Source organism: Cynoglossus semilaevis, chromosome 20 (assembly GCF_000523025.1).
Source record: "Cynoglossus semilaevis isolate Cse_v1.0 chromosome 20, Cse_v1.0, whole genome shotgun sequence".
Taxonomy (NCBI): Eukaryota; Metazoa; Chordata; class Actinopteri; order Pleuronectiformes; family Cynoglossidae; genus Cynoglossus; species Cynoglossus semilaevis.
In genome coordinates this window covers 128,575-151,717 of record NC_024326.1, presented here as the reverse complement: position 1 = coordinate 151,717, position 23,143 = coordinate 128,575, and the positions used below count along the sequence as shown (strand labels likewise).

The following is a 23,143-nucleotide window of genomic DNA, read 5'->3' as shown; positions in this document are numbered from 1 at the left end:
GTCTACTTCGTCTTCGTACCACGCGTTATCCGGCCTCTTGAGCCCACGCTGTTTGTTTTGAGCTTCAAAAGAGCTGAGCAAGAATTTCCGTTCTACCCACACATTTATTTCTTCGACTTAAAACATAAAATATGTTCCGGTGCCGTTTCAACGGATTTAATATGAGGAGGCAACAGGGGTTTGAAATGTCAGAATGACCTTTACCTGTGATCATCAACATTCATTTCTGTGAGTTCCGGTGAATGGAAAATTTATGGAATTTTCCATTCAACAAAGATGTGGTCTCTAAATAAGAAATATTTTTCTAATCCTGAATTCTGACCAAAGCTGATCAGATAATCCTGGCTTTTTAGACGAAAACTGTCAATAGGTAGGGCGCACCTCCCCTAGAGGGCGGCAAAGAGTAACAGGGGATGCAATAATAACAACAATAATAATAATAGTCATAATAATAATAATAACACTGCAGATATGTTCTAATACTAAATGTGATATGTGGACACTAACATATTGTAAATGTGTGTAAAATTAGCTCTAGGACAGGCATGTGCAAACTAAGGCGCGCGGGCCAGATGCGGCCCGTTCGGCTTTGTGATCCAGCCCGCCAAACTTTTCCAAATTATATATATTTTTATTTATATTATCATTGTACTCCTGCAGTACCCACGTTTCAACAATAGGTGGCGTAGTTCACACGAACACTCCATCTATCTGCTCCTATCTGCTCCCCGTGTTCACTTTTACGACAACTGCGGAACGCGAGTCACAAAGTTCCCCCGCGCCTGATCTAGGAAAACAAAAAGTTTGCAAAAAGTTTGCGATCCCTGGTCCAGGAAGAGCATTTTATGCAGAGTAGTTTGCACATTTCTTTTCGAAATAGTTACGTTCAGACGCCCAGACTAATCTTATTCATTGATATTTTCTCCAAAAACCTAAGCAGGCAACCACCCTTTGTTCCAATCACATCTGTGGTAATGGCCTCCTCATTCCCACCGTCTCTTTCTGTTCTCTCTGTAATTCAGAAATGTAACTTTGTTTGTTGCTGCTGGATTTCGCAGTCCTTCGCCTGCAGCGTTCACTCATCCTGAATCAGTATTCAATCTCATCCCTTCTCTGTGTTTTTCTCAGTTTGTCTGTCATCCAGGAGTTGGTCACAGTCTGCTCGTCCTGCAGCAACATTTTCGGTGCCCTCCCAAGGATATTTGTCTGTTCTGCGTTTGCCACCTGCTAGTCACCTGACAGGCTGCCTTACCCTGCTTCAGTACTGATACCGTTTTATACCGCAGTCCTCAGGACCACGTCTTACAACAATATACACAATCATGAAGTGCAATTACCAAAATTACGTTTTTTTTTTTTAAATAAAAGAATCATGAAGTGCAATTACCAAAATTACATTTTTTTTTTTTTAAACCTCCACCTACAGTACATGTGATGAATGTGGCTGTGGCCTGAGCTAGCTTTGAAATAGCACTTAGCGTGTTAATTAGCATCGGTGGGATCGTCAAGAACATAATTCACAACTAATACAGTAATACCTTGAGATACGAACATCTCTCCCACAAGTATTCCGAGATACCAGCAATCCTTCAAGCAAATTTTTCCTTCGAGATACGAGTAAAGATTTGAGATACGAGCACGCTTACAGACGCCGACGCTAGGTGGCCGAGCCGATGACTCGGATTAGCCCACGCCGCCTCACTCGTACGCATCCCTACGTGATTCTCTCTCTATTTTGTGCATTATTCTTCATCATAGTAATGAGTCCTAAGATAGTGAGCGGTAAGGATGGTAGTGAGAAGAAGAAACGCACGACGGCCGTGGAAATAAAGCATGAAATTGTCGATAAATAAGAACGCGGTGCCTGCTAAAGAAAGAATACAAATCGAAAAAAAAAATGACGTAAGTTAAGTTAATTCTAAGTTACCTAGAGTGCGTGTAAGGTACACTACGGAATCAAGTATCTACGTACGGGCCGACTCTCTTCACTCCCTCCCTCCTCCTCCTCTGCGCATGCCGCCATTAGCCGCTACTGTATCGTCTGTCTCGAAGGTAAAAACTCTGAGGTACACTGAGGTAAAGTCACGTAACCTTAGCGTCAAGTGCTGCTAATTACAGTCTTTGACACATTTATTCTTGTTGTTGATCTAAAACGTTTTCAGTATTTGAATCCACTCTTGCCACATGTTGGCGAATAAGCCTATGTTTGCATTGTGCGCCTCCTCTTGGTTTAAATCAGCGCTGTATTGCTGATGTCTAATTTTATAATTCTCTATGATTGAGTGTTCAGAAGTGTTTGTGCTTCCTCGGAGTTGCTGCTTAATGCAGTACGGTATTTTTCATGTAATTGCTCCCCGCCGGAATATGCTAATGCAGCGCCTCTCTCAAAGTGCTCGTCCATTAACCTATGACAGATATGCAATTAGGGGCCGAACGACATTGACTCTTACGAAATGTGCAAAAAGAAAGGCAGGCGGGCGCGTCGCTCCGTTACTAAATCCTGCCCGCTGAGCCAAGTGCTCTTAACATTCTCCGTCTTTTTCCACCGAATCGGACTTGTCCCTGCAGCAAACTGGACGGCCTCCAACAACACCAAGCTGTTATTTCACTCCCAGATGCAGACTGTTTGCCTGTTAAAAGGATTTTTAAAAATCACACCAGATGCTCACCTTTTTAATTAAAGTTATTAACCCTCCGCCGGGACTTGATCCAGACTTGACATACCACTGATACGCATTTTCTTTGCCGTCGACTAAAACCCAGCTGGAATCTGTTTATTTGTTATTGCTGAAGCTACACTTGCGGCATGTACATTTTTAAAAATATCTTCCGGGCAGCAGAAATGGGAAATAAAGAGTACGTAAGCTCACTGTGATAGAGACCGAAGAGGACAGTTTTTCTTTTGGCAGTTGTTTTGACGAAAATGTAAAAAGGAATTACATTGTTTGTTGCGCAGACCATGCAGTTAGAGATACTTCAGGAAGATTAACGTGTACCTGATACTACTACACTCGACTGCGCTGTCCGGCTGTGAGTATATTTCTGTACAGACGTATACTACAAAACTATTAAAAACACCGAACTGCACTTGGCTGTTAGCCAACCCTTATTAACTTGGCAGCATAGCATAGCATAGCATAGCATAGCATAGCAGCAGCGGAGTTTTTTAAAACTGTAATTAAACCAATACCTTAAAGCAGTACTTAAGAAAATACTAGATATTTCAGTCGACCCAATTTGAATTCCAGGCGACCCCTCATGGGGTCGGGAACCCAAGGTTCAAAAACATTGAGTTAGGTAGTTGTAGCCAGTGTGTCAACCAAAAATAGCTGTACACATCAACTGTACTGCACGGGAGTTAGATATACTTCTGTAAGTACAGTAAAACAAACTCCAGCTGTGATTGGACGTCGGGACGAGGAGAGTCGTCCATCTGAAACACTGGTTTAATGGAAACTGTTACCGAAGCTCGATTTGATTTAGAGTGCGATGACCCGACGGAGTAAATTCACACCTACTGGAGCACCAAAAAAAAAAAAAAAACCTGTGTAAAACTTTAAAAGATTTATTGTAAAATCAATGTTGTTAGTGCAGTGTAAGCAAACCTAAGCAAATCTCCGTCTTATCCAACTAATTAGACAGCGTTTTTACTGTTCACACTGCACCATAAGGGTTTCTTACAGTAATCTAAAACTGGCAGATGTGTCATTGAAGCGCTTGTATGCAGAAGGCTACGGAACTGCATCAACGACCTCTTCACATTCGTTCACCCTGAGCGATAGCGTCACGGTAAATTGTGTCGGGCTCTAATCTCACGACAAATGCGTCCGGTTTGAATCTGGACGAAGCTCGGCCCTGACCACAGGCTCTTTAGATGCCGGTCTAATCTAAAGCTTTGCCACGCTGCTAGCCGCAGCTACGCCGCTGACAGGCCTCGGGGGATTAGAGCTGATATCCCCCTTTTTTTTTTTAACTCCAGTCACTCTTGTGAGGATTTCACTTGCTCTGGTGCCGGACAAGGCTACTATTCTTGTCCCTGATATCCAGCTTACTGTTGTGTGATGCTGAGCATGTCTGTGTGTTTCGCTTTCTCATCTATCACAGTAAGTGTGAATGGCGGACAGGGACGGAGTAGGAAGACTGCCCCCCCGCCCCCCGAACGCTGCTCTCTCTCTCTCTCACTACGTACTTCGTAAAACGCTGCCAAGGCTGTTCCCTCAAAAAAAACAATGGAGACCTTGTGCACCGGCGCTCCAGATGGGCAGAAACCACCCCCCCCACCCCCCGCCCCCAACGAAGACGATGCTGTGACTGTGCAATGAGATGCGTTGTAAACGTCCAGGTCAAACTCTGAAGGCTTTCTGGTTTGGATTTTGTCGAAATTACAAGGAAACAGAAAACAAACAACTTCTAAGCTACGAAAACCATCGCAACTCTTTAGAAATCAGGCAAAGACCAAAAACAACGTAGAGATCGGTAAAAACCTAAATCTCGTTCGCTACCTTTTATGGAGAAACTGTTCGAAACGAGTCTGGAAACATAAGGGTCCGTTCACAAAACTCCACTGAATTTATAAAACACCGAATTTAATTGAAAGTGTGCAATATGTACAACAGAGCTTGGACCAGTTCACCACACACACTTGGGCACAAGTAAATCCGTACGACAGCGATTAAAACGACCCGTCCGGGACAAATGAAAAATACAAAACATCAAAACGCGTCCGTTTAGCTGCACAGTTTGTTAGCCTCGTACTGCGCTCGGCTCGACTGTCTGGCGCCGAAAGCCTGCAGAGCAGTGAGTATCCTGGTCACATCCGCGCCAGAGAGTTTAAGCCTGTGACGGAGCAGACAGGCAAACAGATCCACGGGCGGCGCCCCCGGTGGCGAGAGGCGGTTTACCCTGTGACGCAGCTCCACCAGCTGCAGCAGGGCCGAATCCTGAGATCCCTGAGTGTACGGGTAGTCTATCTGCAGAATCAGGTCCTGGATGGCCTCGGGGTCAAAGTGCACGCTGTATCCGAACAGCTGCATGCTGTTCATTTTCATGTAGCCGACGTTGCTGGACGGCTCGGCGTCGTCCAGAGGCTCGTCGTACGCCGTTGCGTTCCTGCTGCCACCCGTTGCTCCGCCGGAGTCTCTTAAACGACTCCTCAGGTAAAAGTGGACCGTCTCGAAAAAGCTCTTCCATCTGTTTCCGAGAGTCAGTGTCCAGTTGTAGCAGTCCATGGGGACATCCAGCTTGGTCCGCTCCCAGTCGGGATATCCATGCTGGCCAATAGGCATGGTCCAGCTTTCTGAATGGCTGCCTCCGAAGGGATTAACAAAGAGGGACAGCGCCGGCTCCACGGTGCTGTTCCTCGTGAGGCAAAACTGTAGCGAGAGTCCGAGAAGAATGTGAACGCGGTTGGACTTCGACCGATTGCTCTTCAACGTGAGCAACATCCTTTTCCTCCAGGACGGGTCGAACCACGCGTTTATGCGTACGTCGTTGCTCACGAATACCGCGTGCAGATAGATGCGCGGGTCGCACCGTTGGAGGAGGTAGCGCAGCTCCAGATCCTGCAGGTCTCGGTCGCTCTCTATGCCCAGATAGGGGTCAGTCGGGTCAGGAACCGCAGGCCTGCAGATGCCCTGGGTGAGGGCGAAACCGGGGTTACAGGCGGCGCAGCGCGTACGGTTGTCGGCGGAGCAGGAGGCACAGAGAACGCCGTCGCCCAGAGAGCAGGGAATGACGCCTTGACAGGAAGGGTAAGTGAAGGGACAGAAACAGCTGCGGCTCACCTCACTGTAAACACCGACCTGGTTGTTTTCGCTGCAGTATAGAATGGAGAGGGCGTAGTTCAACCAGAAGTGCAGAGACCTAATGGAAGAAAAAAAGAAGAAAGAAAAAAGAACAAGTGGTGAAAAAATGTGGTAATTATAATTGCTACACTGTGTCCTGGCTGTCATTTTTAGGCTCCTTTCATGAGTGTGTGACCGTCCAATTAAACGAATGTTTTCATCTAAGATGATTTCCTTTTCAGCCTTAATTCTTTTGATCCAGCATCAAACCCAGTTACAGAAGCACGGTCAGATCCGAATGAGTATTTGAAATAGCTTAATCCTCCATCTGCGATGGGGATCTTACTTTGACTCTCGTGTATTAAACTGCACTCTGTAAGGCAGGATTGGCGAAGCTGGGAAGCTAGTCCAGTTTACAATGTGACATTTAATAATTATTATTAAATGTGATTATTCAAAGAGACAGAAGTGAGAACAGTATTCACATTCTGCTTCATTAGCATCTGCGACCGCCTTTCAAATGACTCCTAAACTCGATGAATCTGGACCAACCACCGAATGTGTATAGCAATAGAGGGAGCTTCACTAGACATCAGTCAAAGACCTTGAGTGCTGAAAAGAAAAAAAATCATCTTTTAACTCAATTTGTAATGCTGGGTAACACTATCCTGAGGAGATTATGGCCTCTCTCATAGAACCTGAGATCAATTTTTGTAAATTGTGATTCATTAAAGTGGGGGGAAAAAAATACAATAAAGCCCGACAAGAAATGGTAGATTTAACATCTGATACAGACAACCTCCCTAATTTTCTCCTGGAATTCTCGCTCTCTTTTGCAGTTGCCTGGGTACAGTACGGCGCAGAGCTAAATCAATGCCCGATACATGAGTTATGAGAAAAGTTGCAGAGGGTAAAATCCTATACTTCATACCTCCTCTGGCACATTTTCACATTATTCTTCTCCAAAGTTTGCTTTCCTTACTCTTTTTAGTGGCTCATGCCCGACCATTACCTACAGGAACAGGAAGTGCCCGTGGTGCCAGACTGGTAGGTATGACTATTGCTTTTTCCACATTTAAAAACATTTTGGACAGCTGTTGACAACTGTTGTGTGGTATGCTAGAAACACACACACACACACGACTTCCTTAAGATTGATTCTTGTTATTTTGTAGGTTAGTTTGGTGTCGGCCAAAGCAGTGTATAAATACATTTGTTCAGTTGCTTGCCAACAGCAAAACTAACTTAATTTTTTATAAGAATTTTTTCAACAAAAATTTTCAATTTAACAGTAAACCGTCAAAATTAGGCTTCTATTTTAATGCTCAATCCTAATGGTATACTTTGATTGTAAATTATGATTTTATTATTTAGGACGGGTACCCAACCCCTGGTTCGGGGACCGGTGGCGGTCCGTAGGTAATTTGGTACCGGGCCGCAGTTACTAATTTACTTTATTTAAAAAGAATCCAGTCATATCCCTTTACTTTTTCATTTAAAGACTCTGATACGAACAGAATAAAGTTTAGTTAATAAAGTTATGTTGAAAAATTTAATGATGTGGGAGTCAGAATAAAGTTTAGTTAATAAAGTTATTTTGAAAATTTAATGATGGTAAATGATTTACCGATCCGCAGTAACGGCTGATACCAGACGACCAGTCCAAAAGATGTTAGCAGATGATTTGAGCTTTCAAAATTTACAAATGAATCTCAGGCATCTTGCTCCCCCGCATGCCCCTCCGCCCTCCCACTCACTCCCTGCCGTGTCCTCCCTGCAGTTAAGAGTAACATTTTGACTGTTCTTATGTTCCTTTTCTTCTTTATCCTTTCAATGTTCAATACAAATGACACTTTCTTTCTTTTCTTTTTTTTCTTTTTTGAACAAATGAATTCATTGTTTTCTATCAAGCAGGGAATACAGGATATGAATTGAAAAGTAAATCTAATAAAAAAAAAAACACGCAAAGGGAAAATGAATAAAGCAAGCCCGGCCAGTGTAAACCATTACTGGATTTATTTTTTTTACAAGAGGGAAGGGGGCGATAAAGAAATGTAATTGCTTTGTAGACTGAGGAGGCAAAGCCTAGCATCTGACTAGCACACTGATGGATTGTGTCATTTAGTTAATTTCCCTGCCAGAAATAGCTATCAACATGGAGTGTTCATAAGAGGGGCATAAATCTGAGACAACTTATGACCACATTGGACTCTGATAGGCTGCAGAAATAAAGCGGGCAGGTGGAAGCTGCTACGCCGATACGGCCCGCAATAACAGTAAAAAGAAATACTGGAATAGATATGAGCTGAGGGAAGTGTATTACTGTCATGTCCGGGGCTGCTTTCATTCCTGGATGTGAACTTGAAAACTCGGGATCGATCGTGATTCATTCTAAACCTGCAGACGTGGTGAGATGTGTCTGTTTGGCCAAACATGATCTGGTTTGTCTTTTGGAGGAGGAATATTCCCTCCTGTCAGCACTTTTCACCTCCCCCCAAATCTCTCTCTGCTCTCAAGTGCCTTCTAATAACACCGTCATACTTCGCTGCCTTTTTCCCCCACTGACTGCCGCATAAATCATTCTCATAATTATAAGTTTTTGGGAGCACCTTGGGTTAACGGGCTGAAGTATAAATACTCCTCCGTTTTGTTCTTGTTTTTCGATGATACCTTGGCCTTTGCAGGACTATTTCGGGCTGTTTTCTGCACCTCTTGCTGAGGCTGAAGAGCTTGTTAGCGGTACGACGAGCCTTGGTGAAAAGCTGGCCGCTCCTGGACACCAATTGCTTGTAGCGGTGGAGCAGCCTGGCATCTGTCCTCCACAACTGTTCGACGGCAGATGTGTTGACGGCGTAATGGCGTGGCAGTTTCTCGATAAAGTTTTGGAACTCCTCTGGTGGAAGAAAACCACATAGTTATGAAATTATTATTATTAAAAAAACAGTCAGACAATAGCAGGGCTGTGTCCAAACTTTAAATTTACTTAAAATTACTTAAAATTCACTTAAAATTATGGAACAGTTTAAAATACAAAATTAATTAAAAACACCATCAATATTGTTACAGTAACTAAAGGATGTTCAAATGACTGTCTTTCAACCAATTAACCTAAAAGTTACCCAAAAATACACGCAAAAAAACTCTGAAGAATTCACTATATTGACAATAAACAGTAGGCTCGCAATTATACTGAATATTGCCATGAATACAAACCAGAAAAAAACAAACAAAAAAACAGTACTCCTCTGGTGGAAGAAAACCACATAGTTATGAAATTATTATTATTAAAAAAACAGTCAGACAATAGCAGGGCTGTGTCCAAACTTTAAATTTACTTAAAATTACTTAAAATTCACTTAAAATTATGGAACAGTTTAAAATACAAAATTAATTAAAAACACCATCAATATTGTTACAGTAACTAAAGGATGTTCAAATGACTGTCTTTCGACCAATTAACCTAAAATATTAAACTCTGCATTAGCCTGGAACAGTTTAAAATACAAAATTAATTAAAAACACCATCAATATTGTTACAGTAACTAAAGGGTGTTCAAATGACTGTCTTTCGACCAATTAACCTAAAAGTTACCCAAAAATACACACACAAAAACTCTGAAGAATTCACTATATTGACAATAAACAGTAGGCTCGCAATTATACTGAATATTGTCATGAATACAAGCCAGAAAAAAAAAACAAACAAACAAAAAAAAAACAGCAATTTTTATTAAACTCTGCATTAGCCTGTGACAAAACCACTTCCTGTCTTTCCGACAAAACAGCAGTATTCTCTCTGCTTCTCCCGGCGCACTTTTAGAGATTAAATGCAAATGTTTGCTCGGAATGTTGCATAATTGGCAATAAAGACAAGTAAACTCTTTAAGAGTGCATTCACGGTCGTTATAGCCCATCTTTAAAACCGAAAACTACAGCGTGTTACCATTTCAAGCTCTTAAAATGTGCACTTATGCATAAATATATATATTGCTTCAAAGGACAGAGGTAAATAGAGTATGCACTACTAAAAACAGAAAGTATTTTAACGTACCAGAGCTTTAGGTGTCAACTAATAATTACCACGATTGCGCAGGTGGTCCCTTCTGAGTGACGTGCGCAAATTGCGTAATTGCTGCGCAATACGAGACGCACGACGAGCAAAGACAACGACAGACTGACCGGAAACGGCTTTATTTACATTCTAGTTATTTACCATACGTTGGACTGTCCTATTCGCCCTTCGTTATGACTCCCTAGCGTAAGTGAGATGTTTTTAACTCGTACATTATGTCGTTACGTTATATTTTAGCGTAGGTGAGTGACGTTGGTAATGTTTCGTAGCGCTGAAGTAACAGAATTCCGACGTGCTGTACGTAGAGAATTGTATTGCTTTTATTGACTTTTATTGCTTTTATTATTTACTAAACTGACAATAGTTTTTACACCTGTTGGGGTAAATTAAATTGTTAGATAATGCAAAAAAAAAAACAACAACTAAAAAACAAAAACACAACAACTTTTAAATAACGCTTTTAAAAATGACTTTTTAATTGAAGCTCTGTACGTTATGTAAACCCCCTATAGTTAAATTAACACTAAATTAAGCTTGTTATTCTATTAAAAATTAATAATAATAAATAATGTAAATTCCAGACATTTGACGCCTGTCACATGTGTCTACCTCATAAATATTATCCCATCCATCCATCCATTTTCATCCGCTTATCCGTTACCGGGTTGCGGGGGCGGCAGTCGCCACCCAAATCACATTGCACCGTACCAAACCTTCCTGCGGGTGGTGAGTCCACTGGAAGGTACCAACCGCCCTAACCGGGATTCGAACTTGCCCAGGAGGTGAACCCTGGAGTTCCACACCAATGACAGAGACATTGCCTCTGGGCCAAAGCGCCACAAATATTATCCCTATTTTTTATTTTATTTTTGCTCTCTGCACAGTAACAAAGTGCGTTTGACATTTGCAGATAGGAACATGAGTGGTGTCAGTCTCTCCTGCTGACTCCAAGTGATGGGTGTTAAAACCTAAGGCCTTTCACCCTGCTTTTGATTCCCCTTGAGGTCCTTCGGTTTATTGTGGCACATACAAATTGATGTTATTAAAATGTCTGATGTTCATGTTCCCGTCCACCGTGACCCTGACCATCTAGGTGCAGTCAGAAACATCATTTGAAGTGACAGAATGACTGACAGCACTCGTGATTTACTCGCGAGCAGCTGTCGGTGTTTGGCTTGGAAAAATCACCATTGACAAGCAGGGTTTTTGTGTTCAGTTGTCTTGGATATAATGTCACGTTCCATATTTAAAAAAAAAAATGAAATCAAATACAAGTTGACATGTGGCATTTTTAAGTGTCGTTGTGAATTGTGACCCGTCTCACTCACCAGATTCTTCAAACTCTTGGTTGCTCAGCCTCCAGGAGTCTCTGATGCGCAGGAGGTTGTTCTGCAGAGTGTCCAGATCAAAGTGAGGACAGTTGCACTGAGGAAAGGATGTGCTGCACTTACACCAGCAGTCGCCGTTCTGGCAAACAAACCGGCCCTCGGATTTGCAGCCGATGTAGCCCAGAGCTGCCTGAATGAAGCGGCTTTGTAAATATCTGGGCAGGATGACCTGCAGCCCTGTGCACCATGAAAAACAAGATCAGGTCAGTCCCCAGTAAATTCTTGTCAACTCTACCACTGTTCACCTGTTGCTTTTGGAGGGAAGTTTATTTTCTTTATTGACTAAATAAGCTTGGAGTCTTGGACTTTTACTTTGATTAACACACACACTGTATACGGTTAGCTCAAGGTAAATCACAAATTAATCTGTTCTTGTCGAGGAGGGTAAAAAGGCAAAAAAAAAAATTATCTATGGAATTAAAACCATGTGGTCCAAAAAAGAATACCAGTCTTGAGTTTGACACATATGCTCTAAAGAATCAAAATGGAAAGAATCCCAAAAGGTTCAGAGGAAAAGCTAAAGTTAATGCAAAAACAATGGAAAACCTACATGTGATATTTATTTATATGTTATTATATTTTACCAAATTACTCTCGTACATGCTTTTTTGCTTAATATTTCACACTGGAAAACAATGTTGTACTGTTGTCCGCTACTTTGGACAAATGTATGTATATTATGTCAACCAAAACATGTTGTTTTTTCACTGGGTCTTTACAGTAACAGCAGTGTTCTATACACAAGAAGAGGTGATAAGGACAAATGTAGATTATGGAGGTAATTTACCTTGTAGTTGAACTTTGTTTTCTGGACTGTGCACCAGTACGGAGCTGACCGTGTCCAGATTGTCATAGTTACTGCATCCTAGTGGTCCAGTTCTGGTTCTGACACCTGCACGTGTGGAAAAAAAAATGGAACAAAGCAGTCTCTTATCTGACTATTGTTCACCATTTGTCAGACACACATAAGTGGTGATGTACTGCAGCTCTGCTTGATGTGTGCCAAAGACATTTCCCACTGTGAATGATTTTCAATAGAGGCTCAACTATAAGAAATGACTCAACTTAGCTAATTCCCTGTTGAGTTTTTATAAAAATGAAAAGTTCCATGTCAATCGTGAATAAAAAAAACCCCACACATCAGCTTTCAATTCTTAAAACGAATCAATCTCGATGTCAAGACAGGAAATAATCACTTATCACAGGACATTTGCATAAAATACGTTCAGAGTCTATGGCTTTCTAAGTAAAACCCAACATAATGTGTGGTGTTAGTGAACAACTGTGGCACAGTGTGCTACTTCACATCCCACACAAAATGTCCGCTGTAAAGTGACATATGAATAAAAGCAAGTCTCCCTGCAAATGAGTGGAATAATATCACCCATCGATCGATATGATGTATGGACGTAGAAGCACGTTTTCAGAGTGGGGATAAGGTAGTAGTTGACTTGTCTTCATAACTGAGTCCAAAATCTACAATCCACAATTGGCCCCTTTGGCTGATGAATGCACACACTCTAATAGGCACTTCAGGTGGTAAAATGGATGATTTGTGAGTTGTGCAACAGAACGCTCGACTGCTGCGGCGCTCTTCTTCTTCTTCATTCTTCTTTCCCTTAAAGCCAGGGGAGATAAAGGCTGGGATGGTTTTTTTTTTCTGCTCTGAAATTTCCTAGTTATCCATTAATGGGCTTTTAGGAGAGACATTTCTGACAAATCAAATGACTGTTTGTTTTTGTTGCCTCCTGCAAATGGTATCCTGTGATAATTTCCTGTCTTGTAAAAATTAGAAGAAAAGAGAAACAGATGGATCCACGTATTCTCCGTTTCAGACCGCGCATGAAACACGCGTGTATCGTTCGCGTTTCCCCTGGAATTAGCGTTTACTCCTAATGCAATCTGTCTCAGTGAGATTCCTTCACGAGGCCTTAATGTGTCGGATCGTGCAAGTTACGATCAAATTTAGCTTTCAAGCGGAGCGTTATCGATAAAGGTTTACCGCGGTTAACGGTTGCGTTATTTCAATATTTACACATTTACTGAAAAAGGAAAATATTTTCAAATAAAGCCTCCATCATTGGCTCTGCCTCTAAAAGCCAGATTGGGCCGCGGCTCAACACTTTCTGAGGACCAATGACCATTTGTAGTGTGTATGATTTAGGAAGTAGAAAAAGAAAATCTGGAATCTGGAAGACGTCTTTGTTTACATTCGCGATTGTACGCCATACGTTGTATTTGTGCTGCATTTGCTTACTTTTTGTTGTGTTGTTTTTTTTTTTTTGAGAACTTTATGCCCTTCACTGTGGCTCCCAGGCGTAAGTCAGACTTCTGATGTTTTCATGGTTATGAAAGCTACATAGCTACTCCTGTACAGTACGTATGAGTTCAAACTGATTGTAAAAAATGGAATTATTTCGCACAGGTAAGTCAGACTTCTGATGTTTTCATGGGTACAGTACGTATGAGTTCAAACGCAAATTTGGAATGGAGTGGAACCCCCTGATTCAAATTTATATTCCATGCTGGAAAATTTTACCTCATATGTTTAAATTTAAAACGCTAATTTTTTCTTCATCCATCCATCCCCCTGTTTAGCTGCTGGAGGTTATTAATCTTTCAAAGGTTTACAACCCTTTGATGACCACGTACCCGTATGGCGGTGGACGCGATCTGCAGGTGGTGCAGCCGGCGTAGTGTGCTTTCTCTGTCTGTGAAGTAGGAGGCGGCCAGTTGGTGAAGGGCTTCCAGAGTGGCTGCTCCTGTATTGTTGGAACTCCTGTCACTGCCTTGACTGCCCTCAGCTCCGGAGAGCGTCGAAGACTCCTGGCTGAGTCTTCTTTTGTCTACGAATATGGTCAGAGACTCCTCCCCTGGTGATAAGGCACGGGGAAAAGGGGAGCGTTGTTAGACGGAGACGCAGCAGCAGTGTTATTAGTGTGATTGCAGATCTGATATGAAATCACAGAAGTGTTAATGGCAATTAGGAGCAACTCCGTGTTTGGCTGATTGGATGAAAGAAATGAACCAATTGGGTTTCCGTCTGTTGAGACTCCCCGCAGATATATGTTCAAACAGTGGTTAATAATACTTTTTCCATCTATTTAATTACTTTTGCCAAAAAAGAAAACCTTCATACACTTGAAAATCTCTCATGTTAAATCTGAGAAGTTTTTTATTACATAAAAAAATGTGTCCACATTTTGGGCCAATTATTAATTCTTAAAAAATTCAAAATACATTTTTTTAAGTACAAACTAAATTTTTTTCATTATTAATTCTTAAAAAATTCAAAATAAATTTTTGTAAGCACAAACTGAATTTTTTTTTATCGTAATATTTATCGTAATATTTATCGTAATATAGTTAGATAACACATAGTCTTAAAACACCAAGATAATGCGACGGACGGGCTGTTAGAGTTGACATTTGATATTGACTTTTCCCATTTTAATCCAACTGTATTTTGAGGATGGCTGCAGTACCTTTTTTGCCCAGTGAGGGCTCCAAAGGATATATTCTTTATTCTATATTCTTCCATGAAAGTTAGAGCATCATTTTGAGCATCTATCTTGTTTTTATTACACATTGAATTTGACAAAAGCCATATTTATGGACATGGTTTTTCAACTACAGGAACTAAATGCATTGTGCAGAAGGTTGCTCTGTCATTTCACCAGATTGCCCCACGATTGCCACTGTTGCCGGGGGAAAGGGGGAAAAAAAAGAAGCTTTTTTCAAGGGGAGCCTTTGAAATGGGACAGAATTATTATAGCAACGTGATGCAATTGTCTTCAAATATAGCCGCAGTCGGATTGAGACGCAGCCGAAGATGTTACTGATAAGTGCTGGAAACAGGAGAAACCAGTGGATTCGGAAAGTTTAACCAGCTTCCCTTTTGTTTTGTCACCCATAATCTGAAAGTCTAAGAGGCAGAGCAGGAGAACTGAGAGAGAGAGAGATGTTGCATCATAATTACATGTGTCTATGTTGCGTGTTGGTTGCGTCTGTCAAAGGAAATAACAGCATCAATTCCAAACTTGCAACAACTGGTACAAGCTGTTTTTTTTTCAGTTCTTAGCTGCTTTTTGTTCCAAAATATATACATATTAAAATACATGTACAGCTGATTCTTTGCAAATCGAAACCATATTTTAGGTTAACGAAATATTTGCTGTACCTCCCAGAGTGGCAGATAGGAGGAGGTGTGTGCCGTATTTCTTGATGAGATTCTCCGTAATGGCCTGGAGAGCTGGACGCCTCCCCAGCTGGCGGATGGTGTGAACAAAGTCAGGGTCGAGGGGTGGAGCCAGAACGCCGCTGCCACCGAAGCTGTCCGCCTTCTCCAGTGCCAGGCTGTTGACCTTCCATCGACCAAACTCCCTGGCGTTGGACACAAACACACAACGTTTTGTTACCGATCGCGCGCGCACACACAGACGTTGACATAACGTGTTCTGATGAATATTTTGCAGTTATAACTACCAAGGCGGTACAAGATGAGTGTGGGTTTCAGATCGATGAGGTTGTGCGAGATGTGAGATTTTGAAAACGGATTCAAGAACGAATGAAAATTCACCGTATCAAAACATTGGAGGCTGCTACTCCCCCTTTCATTAACTGAACTATCTCCTTAATTAGCCTGACCTTCGCCTCTTTGTGTTAATGCACTAGAAAAAAAATCCACATTCACACACACACTCACAATTCTACTTTTATAGATATTAGCTTTTTTAAATGTTAACCTTTTCAACAGTCAGATATTGTAGAGTAGAATAGTAATATTTTCAACAGTCAGAGATTGCAAGTAGCATAGTAAATATTACTACAAATAATATTAATAATCCCATATTCGTTCCATAATGGGAACATCTAAATATTACTACTAATAATATTAATAATCCCATATTTGTTCCACAATGGGAACATTTTTTGTCTTTTTTGTTGTAATTGACACAGGCTGCCACAGGAGGGCGCCATTTAGTACCCGGTTGCGACTCACAGGCTAACGGCTGCCACGGGAGGCGTTATCAAGGCCAAGTAGTTTTTCTGGGAATCGAATCCGGGACTCTCTGCTCTTTGCTAGCTCTTTGCGTTATGCTATATACGACAAAATGGCTGTTGCTCGGCGACAATCAGTCTTTTACTTTCAATTATCAATAATTTTCCAAAACCGCAACCCCGGTGCTGACTCTTACTGTAATCAAGGCAGCGTCCAGTAATGGATCGAGTCCCTTTGGCACAATGTCAAATTAATGACATCAGTCATAATGTTCCACCTACGATGGCTCTAATGTTATTTATAAAAATGAATTCTAGCACCTGGGTGGAATTCACTTCTCTTTGTTTGCTCCTTCATACTTTAATGACAGCCTTCCAGCCAGTCTCTAGATATTTTTGAAGGTCATATCTTTTGAAAAACTTTTTTTTTTCCAGTGAGTGCAGTTTGGACTGTATGGTTTTTTGCATATCAAAAAAAAAAACACTTCATGGAAGAAGAGGCGCTGTTTTTCTTACTCAGCTGAAGTTGCTGCGCTACCCCTCGAGAATTAGGTCTCGGACTCGGTGCAATTTTATTGAATTCTATCAGTCAGTGTTTTCATCCATAAATAGAAACATCTTTGGTTATTATTTATTTTTATTATTATTGACTTTTTCGGTGAGATTATCTTTTCTTTCAAATCTTTTCATATCTCTACTTCAGTTTTGTTTGAGGCAGGGTTTTTATATATAAATATATATATAAATATATATATATATATGTGTGTACTCAAAGGGGATAAACATCTTTATACTGCAGTTAAACTGTGCATACGCTGGAGACAAGGCCAAGGCTACTGTGTAATATTGATTTGTCTATTAAACCTAGTTATTTCAGCTTTTTAGATTTGAATGTACCATTCATAACCAAGCCGTCCTTTTTCTTTTAAATCTACGACTAATCATACACGTCTTTATATAAAATGCTAAGCAATATACAGGTATAGTGCTAGCACTAGCACCAATCACTGTTTATATCATTTTTGAGTCTTTTGTACGATGCTGGTTCTGACGGTATTACGACATGGTGTTACAGAGATCACATTCAAAGGAATATGGACTAGCCTCGGGCCACACCTGTAGCCATGTACAGTGGAAAAGCTCTTCGTTTCGTTCGATTGGACGATCCCGGGGGGTGGGATTAGGCCCACAACTTTTTTTGCCAGTTGACAATCACTGTGATTTATAATTGGGTGAGTTTTAAAAGATGATTTAACTCGGAAATTCTCTCTCTTTTTAAGTTATTTTTAATGGGGATAAATGTCGATCTAGATACGAGTGAATCGAGACACGATCGCTGTTGTAGAACCCGTATCTCGGGGGTCCACTGCATATATGTGTATATATGTACATATAGGCGAGGTTCATATTTATATTCGACTGATTTTGTCAACTTTTAAGACCTATTAAGTGAGACGAAGAGAACATATTGCAGTACAAAAGCACAAAGCGCAAATAAAATTCCACATCCTCAGACCAAATCTCTTTTGTGCGTGTGCCCTTCAGACAGCACTCTCACCCGTTGTTCCGAGTTGAAAGCCTCCCTCTCTCTCTCTCCGTTTTCATTGTTCCATATATCAGCTGATATGTACTTCTCCTACAGTACCGCCTGCTGCCCTCTGTGTGCATAACTCGACTTCTGGGAGGCAATCAAATAACTGCCAGGAGAGAAACGATCGACAAGGAAATAATTGGGGAACGGAACCCGGTGAAGAGTGTGTCATTACAGCCAATCATTGTAACTAGGGGACAGCCTCTGTGTCCTTCCCCGGTGGACTGATGGCACTAGGAATACAGCCCCGGGGCTTGGCTCACAGCTATGTTATCAGAATTCTGCCAGACGTTCACTCCGGTCTTTTGATAGAGCGGTCGCACGCGCAGGTTTACACTGGTAGTGTAAAAGCAACAGCATACGGTTGGTGAGAAGGAAACCTGAACGGCTGTTAAAGACGAACAGACGGCTCGCACACACAGGCGCGCGCGCGCTGAATGAGTTATAGCCGCGTGAAGTTCATGGCGGTAGTACAGCGATTATAGAGGTCAAAAGGGCAGAACGGCAATTTGAGACTGCAGGCTGTTTAACAGCTCCGTGAAAACAATAGACCTCTTAAACCTACGTGTAGCCAGACAAATTGTGAAATTTAGCGTCTTAAAATCAGCCAAACTTTACTACACATATTATTATTGACGTTGCAAATTAAATGCATATATGGTTAAAGCTACAGTACTTGGATGGAAGAAAAATGACTATGGTGCGTACCTACGGTATATACCAATTGTATATCATCAAGCTAGTTTTGCTAATTACTTAAAACATTTCACTTATTTCCCCACAGCCACTCAATCACGCTCTTAAAGTGCATCTATTTGAGCACTTCTCTATCATATATCCTTTATATCTTTCCACCGGCTGCCAGGAAGCAACTTGCCAAAAATGCTCCTGCCCAGGAACACACTGGCAGTGAAACTAGCAAAGTTTCGAATCGGAACGTGGCCAACCCCGCCTACGGACACCCAGCTGTATAGCCGAGTCTCAGCTGTCAGTTACGACAAGACGGAGAGTTACGAAAGAAGTTCATTATCATTTCAAAGCGATACACAAAATGCCAGATCGGGAGGAGGGTCACTATATGGACACTGACAGAAGCTACCGGAGTAATGGAGGAGTCACTCAGGAGATAAACACCGCCCTCTAAAAAGATCTTTGGCACCAAACAACAGATTGTTTATCCTCGGCAAGACCCAACACAGACAGAAACGTAATGCTACAGGCCGGTGGCATCGATAAACCACAGACGACTGCAGGGACGGCACAGACGTCTCAGACGGTGCAGTGTATCTCCAGCTATATCTGAACTGAGACCTGTTTGTTTGAGTGAAAAACTGCGGGCTGTCACTTCAGTGATGAAACGCTGCGTGAAAATAAAGAGCCTTATGAGGATTATTTCTGACTGATACGACAGCGGTTAAGTAGAGCTACGGAGTGTGGGAACTGATACGTGAGCGTGGAAAACCACATGGATGTATGCTAGTCCAGGAAATCCCAAACAGAATTAGCTTCAGGCTAGCGACTACCTCGGGCCAACCCACGGACAACGCAACAAAATATTACTTACTTTTATTCACTCTTTTGATCATGATTGAACAGTTGTTTAGCATTCGAAAATTATTAACCCCACGAACCTGTCCATTTTGCGCTCGTTAGCTAGCTACACGATAGCTTGAGGAGCGTGTTCACGTGCCATCGGAAATCCAACAATTAGGGCGGTTTACGCGTTGTTCGGTTCGATTAAAAAATATATAATTTTTTTTTTTCTTCTTGTCATCCCTGCAATTTTCCCCCCCTCTGGTGACCCCCGGTGGGCTGTGACCCTCACTTTGAAAACCACTGCTCTAGTTTTGGGGACATTTTGGTGGTAATAAGGCCCCTATCTAAATATTTGACCTACAGACTGTGTAATAACTATAAAAGATGGGTCTCTCTGTACACGTCTTATTTTTAAAACCATCCAGAAATGCAGTTTTGGCTCCAGGTTTGGCTCCAGCTGGACAGCAGGGTCTGGCTCTGAAAACCCTGGCTTTCAGGGACATCCATTAAAAACCTTTGTCCCTAAAACACACAGTAAATGTTTCTTTCTCTAAGAGTAATTGAAGCGCGATTCGGTGGATTTAGTCGTTCACTCCACAGCAAATGTATTATGTGTTACAAAATTATAGATCAGAAAGTCACATAGATGGGCTGTACAGGCCGGCTCCAATCAAATGCTTTTTTTTGAAGGAGGGCAGCGCTGGTTGCTACAGAAGCTGTTGGTAGAAAAAGGTAGAAAATGGGAGACAAATGATTTTGTGTTTTTTTTAACTGACTTTGAAATGATGTCTGTGTACCTTAGGTTCTCGTCCGTCAAGCCCAGATTGAAACCAATTGTCTTAATTGGGTACCCAAATGCTCCACCAGGGAGCGCTCTTGGAACCAAATGAACCCTCAATTACCCCGTTTGCACTCAGCGAAATTAAACAGCGCTGCCAGTTAGAGTTTTGTTTTGCTGTTAGCAAACAAGAGTCATGATTATTGCTTCTTCTTTTTTTTTGTTGTCATTATTATTGCTCCTTTAATGTGCATGAATGACTTAGCCGCTCATTTATTTTAATAAGCCCTTCAGCAAATCCAAACATTTTTTTTTTTGTTTTTGCATTTATGTAATTTTATCCATTTTTTCTTCGCCGTCCTCTCGGGCGCCATGTTAAAAAGACGGAATTTTTTATTTTTTTTTTTACGTGCCACTCCTTGCCTGTTAAATCACTGAGTAATGTCTCAGGACTGCTCAGATGACACGTCAGCGTTCAAACATAGTACACACTGCGAGTGAGTTCGGCTTCGCTGCAGTGGTTATTTCAGATTTGCTCAACAGCTTGTGACTAATGTGGTGCAGGTGTGATACCTGTGAGGCCAATCCTGAGGTTTTCATTCCTTACTCCCCGGCATCTGCTTTTTCTGATTAGTTCCTGAGCTTTGAGTGCTCATCAGTGAAATTATTCAGTGGTATATTTGGATTAAACGATACACCTGCAAACCCCCCCCCCCCGGGGGCGAGGACTGGGCCGTCGATCCAAACGCTAATATAAGTCTCTACCAGTAAAACTTAGACCAGGATGATGATGTTGTGTTGCTGTTGGTGTTCCTGAGTTTATTTTTTTAAAAAACAAACACTATTTGAAGAATGTAATATTCAGTGAACAGTAGGTGGGGACAAAAAAATACAACATTGATGGCAGAGGTCAGAGGAGAATGATGATACGCGTGTTTGCGGATGATGGAGAGGCAACAGCCGCTCTAATCATCGTTCTTGACAACCAAGGTCTGCGGGAATCCATCCCTGAGTGCACACCGTGTCAAGCCCCGCAGCGGCAGCAGGTCATGTGGCCACTTTATTACTGACACCAAACAACCCGAAGAGGTGGACGGTGAGAGTGTGTTGTTATTACTACAATCATTATTATTTATACTGTTGGAAGGCAACCTGTGGTTGGAAGGCATCCTCTCTCCTTCTCTCTCCTCCCTCTCTCATAGTACCGCCCATCCTTTCGAAAAATGTATATTTTTTAATTTGATTTCTTATATACACTTATATATATATTTGATTTTGAAAAAAAAAGCATCACAACTGAACATAAATCTCCATTTCAACTCCATCTTAAAAGGTATTCCATCGCAGCGGTCCCTAACCTTTTTTGTACCAGGTCGGCCGGTCATACCATGCCATCGTTGAAGGATCATTAAATTTTCTTAAAACCATTTTTTTTAGACTTCACTGTCCCACTGCGGCCCGGTACCTGAGGACCTACGGACCGCCCCCAGTCCCTGGACCGGTAGTTGGGAACTCGGTCTAGAAAATGCCAACGCCATTTCCAGTTCAGATGTTTCGCATTTTTGCTCTTACGACAACTTTAAACCCATTACGTCACACAACATTTTCTCAATCTTTTCCCTAGCTTGGAGTTTCCACGGGAACTGTAAACCCCAGACAAGGTTTTCTACAGAGGAAGATTCCAAAAGATCAGCACCCCTACCATCTTTAATCGAATTATTTCCAGCAATTTGTCTCAAGTTTACACCCATGAAGTTTGCCTTAGTGGGATAGGTGTAACCCACCAAAGTGACCACCGGGGGGGGGGGGGGTCTCAGGTGAACAGAGTGGCGTGCGTCTCACCTGTAGATCTTGTATCTGGTGGTGTAACCCTGCTGGTATCTCTCTGACGCCTCCGTGAACTCAAATGACTGATGGAAGGGCCCTTTGTCCGACAGGAGCCAGCTCAGGGTCCCCGCAACGTCGTCGCTTTGTCCGGCGCTGGTGGTGGAGGAAGCTGTGGCTGCGGCTCCAGGGGCGGCGGCAGCTTCGACCCCGGAGGTCCGGCAGCAGCAGCACAGCCAGAGGGTGAATGCTACCCCCTCCCATAGCAGAGACAGCCGCTTATGACGGATCCTCTGACAGCTCATGCTGCATCCAGAGACTCCACATTCTCCCCCAACTGGCACGAGAAGGAGGATGAGGATGAGGATGAAGAGGAAGAGGAGGAGGAGGGCACTTACATGCTGAATAGATATTTTGGCTGTCAAAGTAGCGTGGCGCACCGACTTGGGACGCTGAAATAGCGTAAGCGACTTAAGAATGCGCAATTGTCGCCAGTGCAATGCGTAAAAAGTGCGCAAAGGGAACACACTTGACCATACCAGAGGCGCGCTCTTAAGACGAATCAGTCTCTTCACGTGATACGATCAAACCACCTCACTCCAAATGGACGCCATTTCTTATGCGCACTCGTTAACTTTGTTTTTGGATCAGTGCTCAGGCATCACCCATCCGGCAGCATCCGAAAGCTCTGCACGCAGTGAGAAGTTGCAGCAGCAGCAGCAGCAGCAGCGGCGGCAGCAACAACGACGAACGACAGATGAGTTGACTTTACTCTGACGAAGCTGCCCGCAAACCCTCAGAATAATCCCGTACCCTTTGGATGCAAACATGTAGACTCCTTCATCGCCCGTGTCATTCCTCCGTACTTCCCATGAATTGGCGTACGCGGTGACCGTCCGAACGCCACCTCCTCTCTGTCTGTCTGTCTGTGTGCTGAGTGAGTGAGCAGCTGGGTGAATGAGCGCCTGCTGCAACACACACACTTCTTTTCTCTCCAAGTGAGAAAGCCGAGGTCGAGCGAGTGCCTCCTGGTGAGGATGGGGAGGGGGGAGGGGGGCTTTCCACTGTTGATCATTAACCATTACCTCCAAATAATTCATCCTCATTATCACCCACTCTCCCCAGGAAAAAAAAAAAAAAAAGCACATTTAAGGTGTTAAAGGCAGAGTT

General features: G+C 42.4%; 1 protein-coding gene and 1 long non-coding RNA gene across 3 annotated transcripts in view; one reads left to right on the top strand and one right to left on the bottom strand.

The window, feature by feature from the left end:
* Positions 1 to 4,558: 4,558 nt before the first annotated feature.
* LOC103395802 (BMP/retinoic acid-inducible neural-specific protein 3) lies at positions 4,559 to 22,981 on the bottom strand. 2 transcript variants are annotated; one of them, XM_008333600.3, is made up of 7 exons: positions 21,992 to 22,981; positions 15,424 to 15,626; positions 13,892 to 14,116; positions 12,031 to 12,135; positions 11,184 to 11,420; positions 8,454 to 8,676; positions 4,559 to 5,862 (listed from the first exon to the last, which is right to left on the bottom strand). In XM_008333600.3, the coding sequence occupies exons 1-7, from the start codon at positions 22,276 to 22,278 to the stop codon at positions 4,728 to 4,730; spliced, it is 2,415 nt and encodes an 804-aa protein (XP_008331822.1). In that variant the 5' UTR covers positions 22,279 to 22,981; the 3' UTR covers positions 4,559 to 4,727. The 2 variants fall into 2 exon arrangements, 1 of the variants encoding a protein (XP_008331822.1); XR_003053117.1 differs by lacking the exons at positions 11,184 to 11,420; positions 12,031 to 12,135; positions 13,892 to 14,116; positions 15,424 to 15,626; positions 21,992 to 22,981 and adding an exon at positions 9,835 to 9,964 and having other exon boundaries at positions 5,639 to 5,862.
* The window catches only part of LOC103395801 (uncharacterized), an 82,461-nt gene continuing 70,641 nt past the window's right edge, over positions 11,324 to 23,143 (top strand). The window contains exon 1 of the long non-coding RNA XR_523288.3: positions 11,324 to 11,446. This is a non-coding gene — a long non-coding RNA (uncharacterized LOC103395801). The remainder of the gene's footprint in view (positions 11,447 to 23,143) is intronic.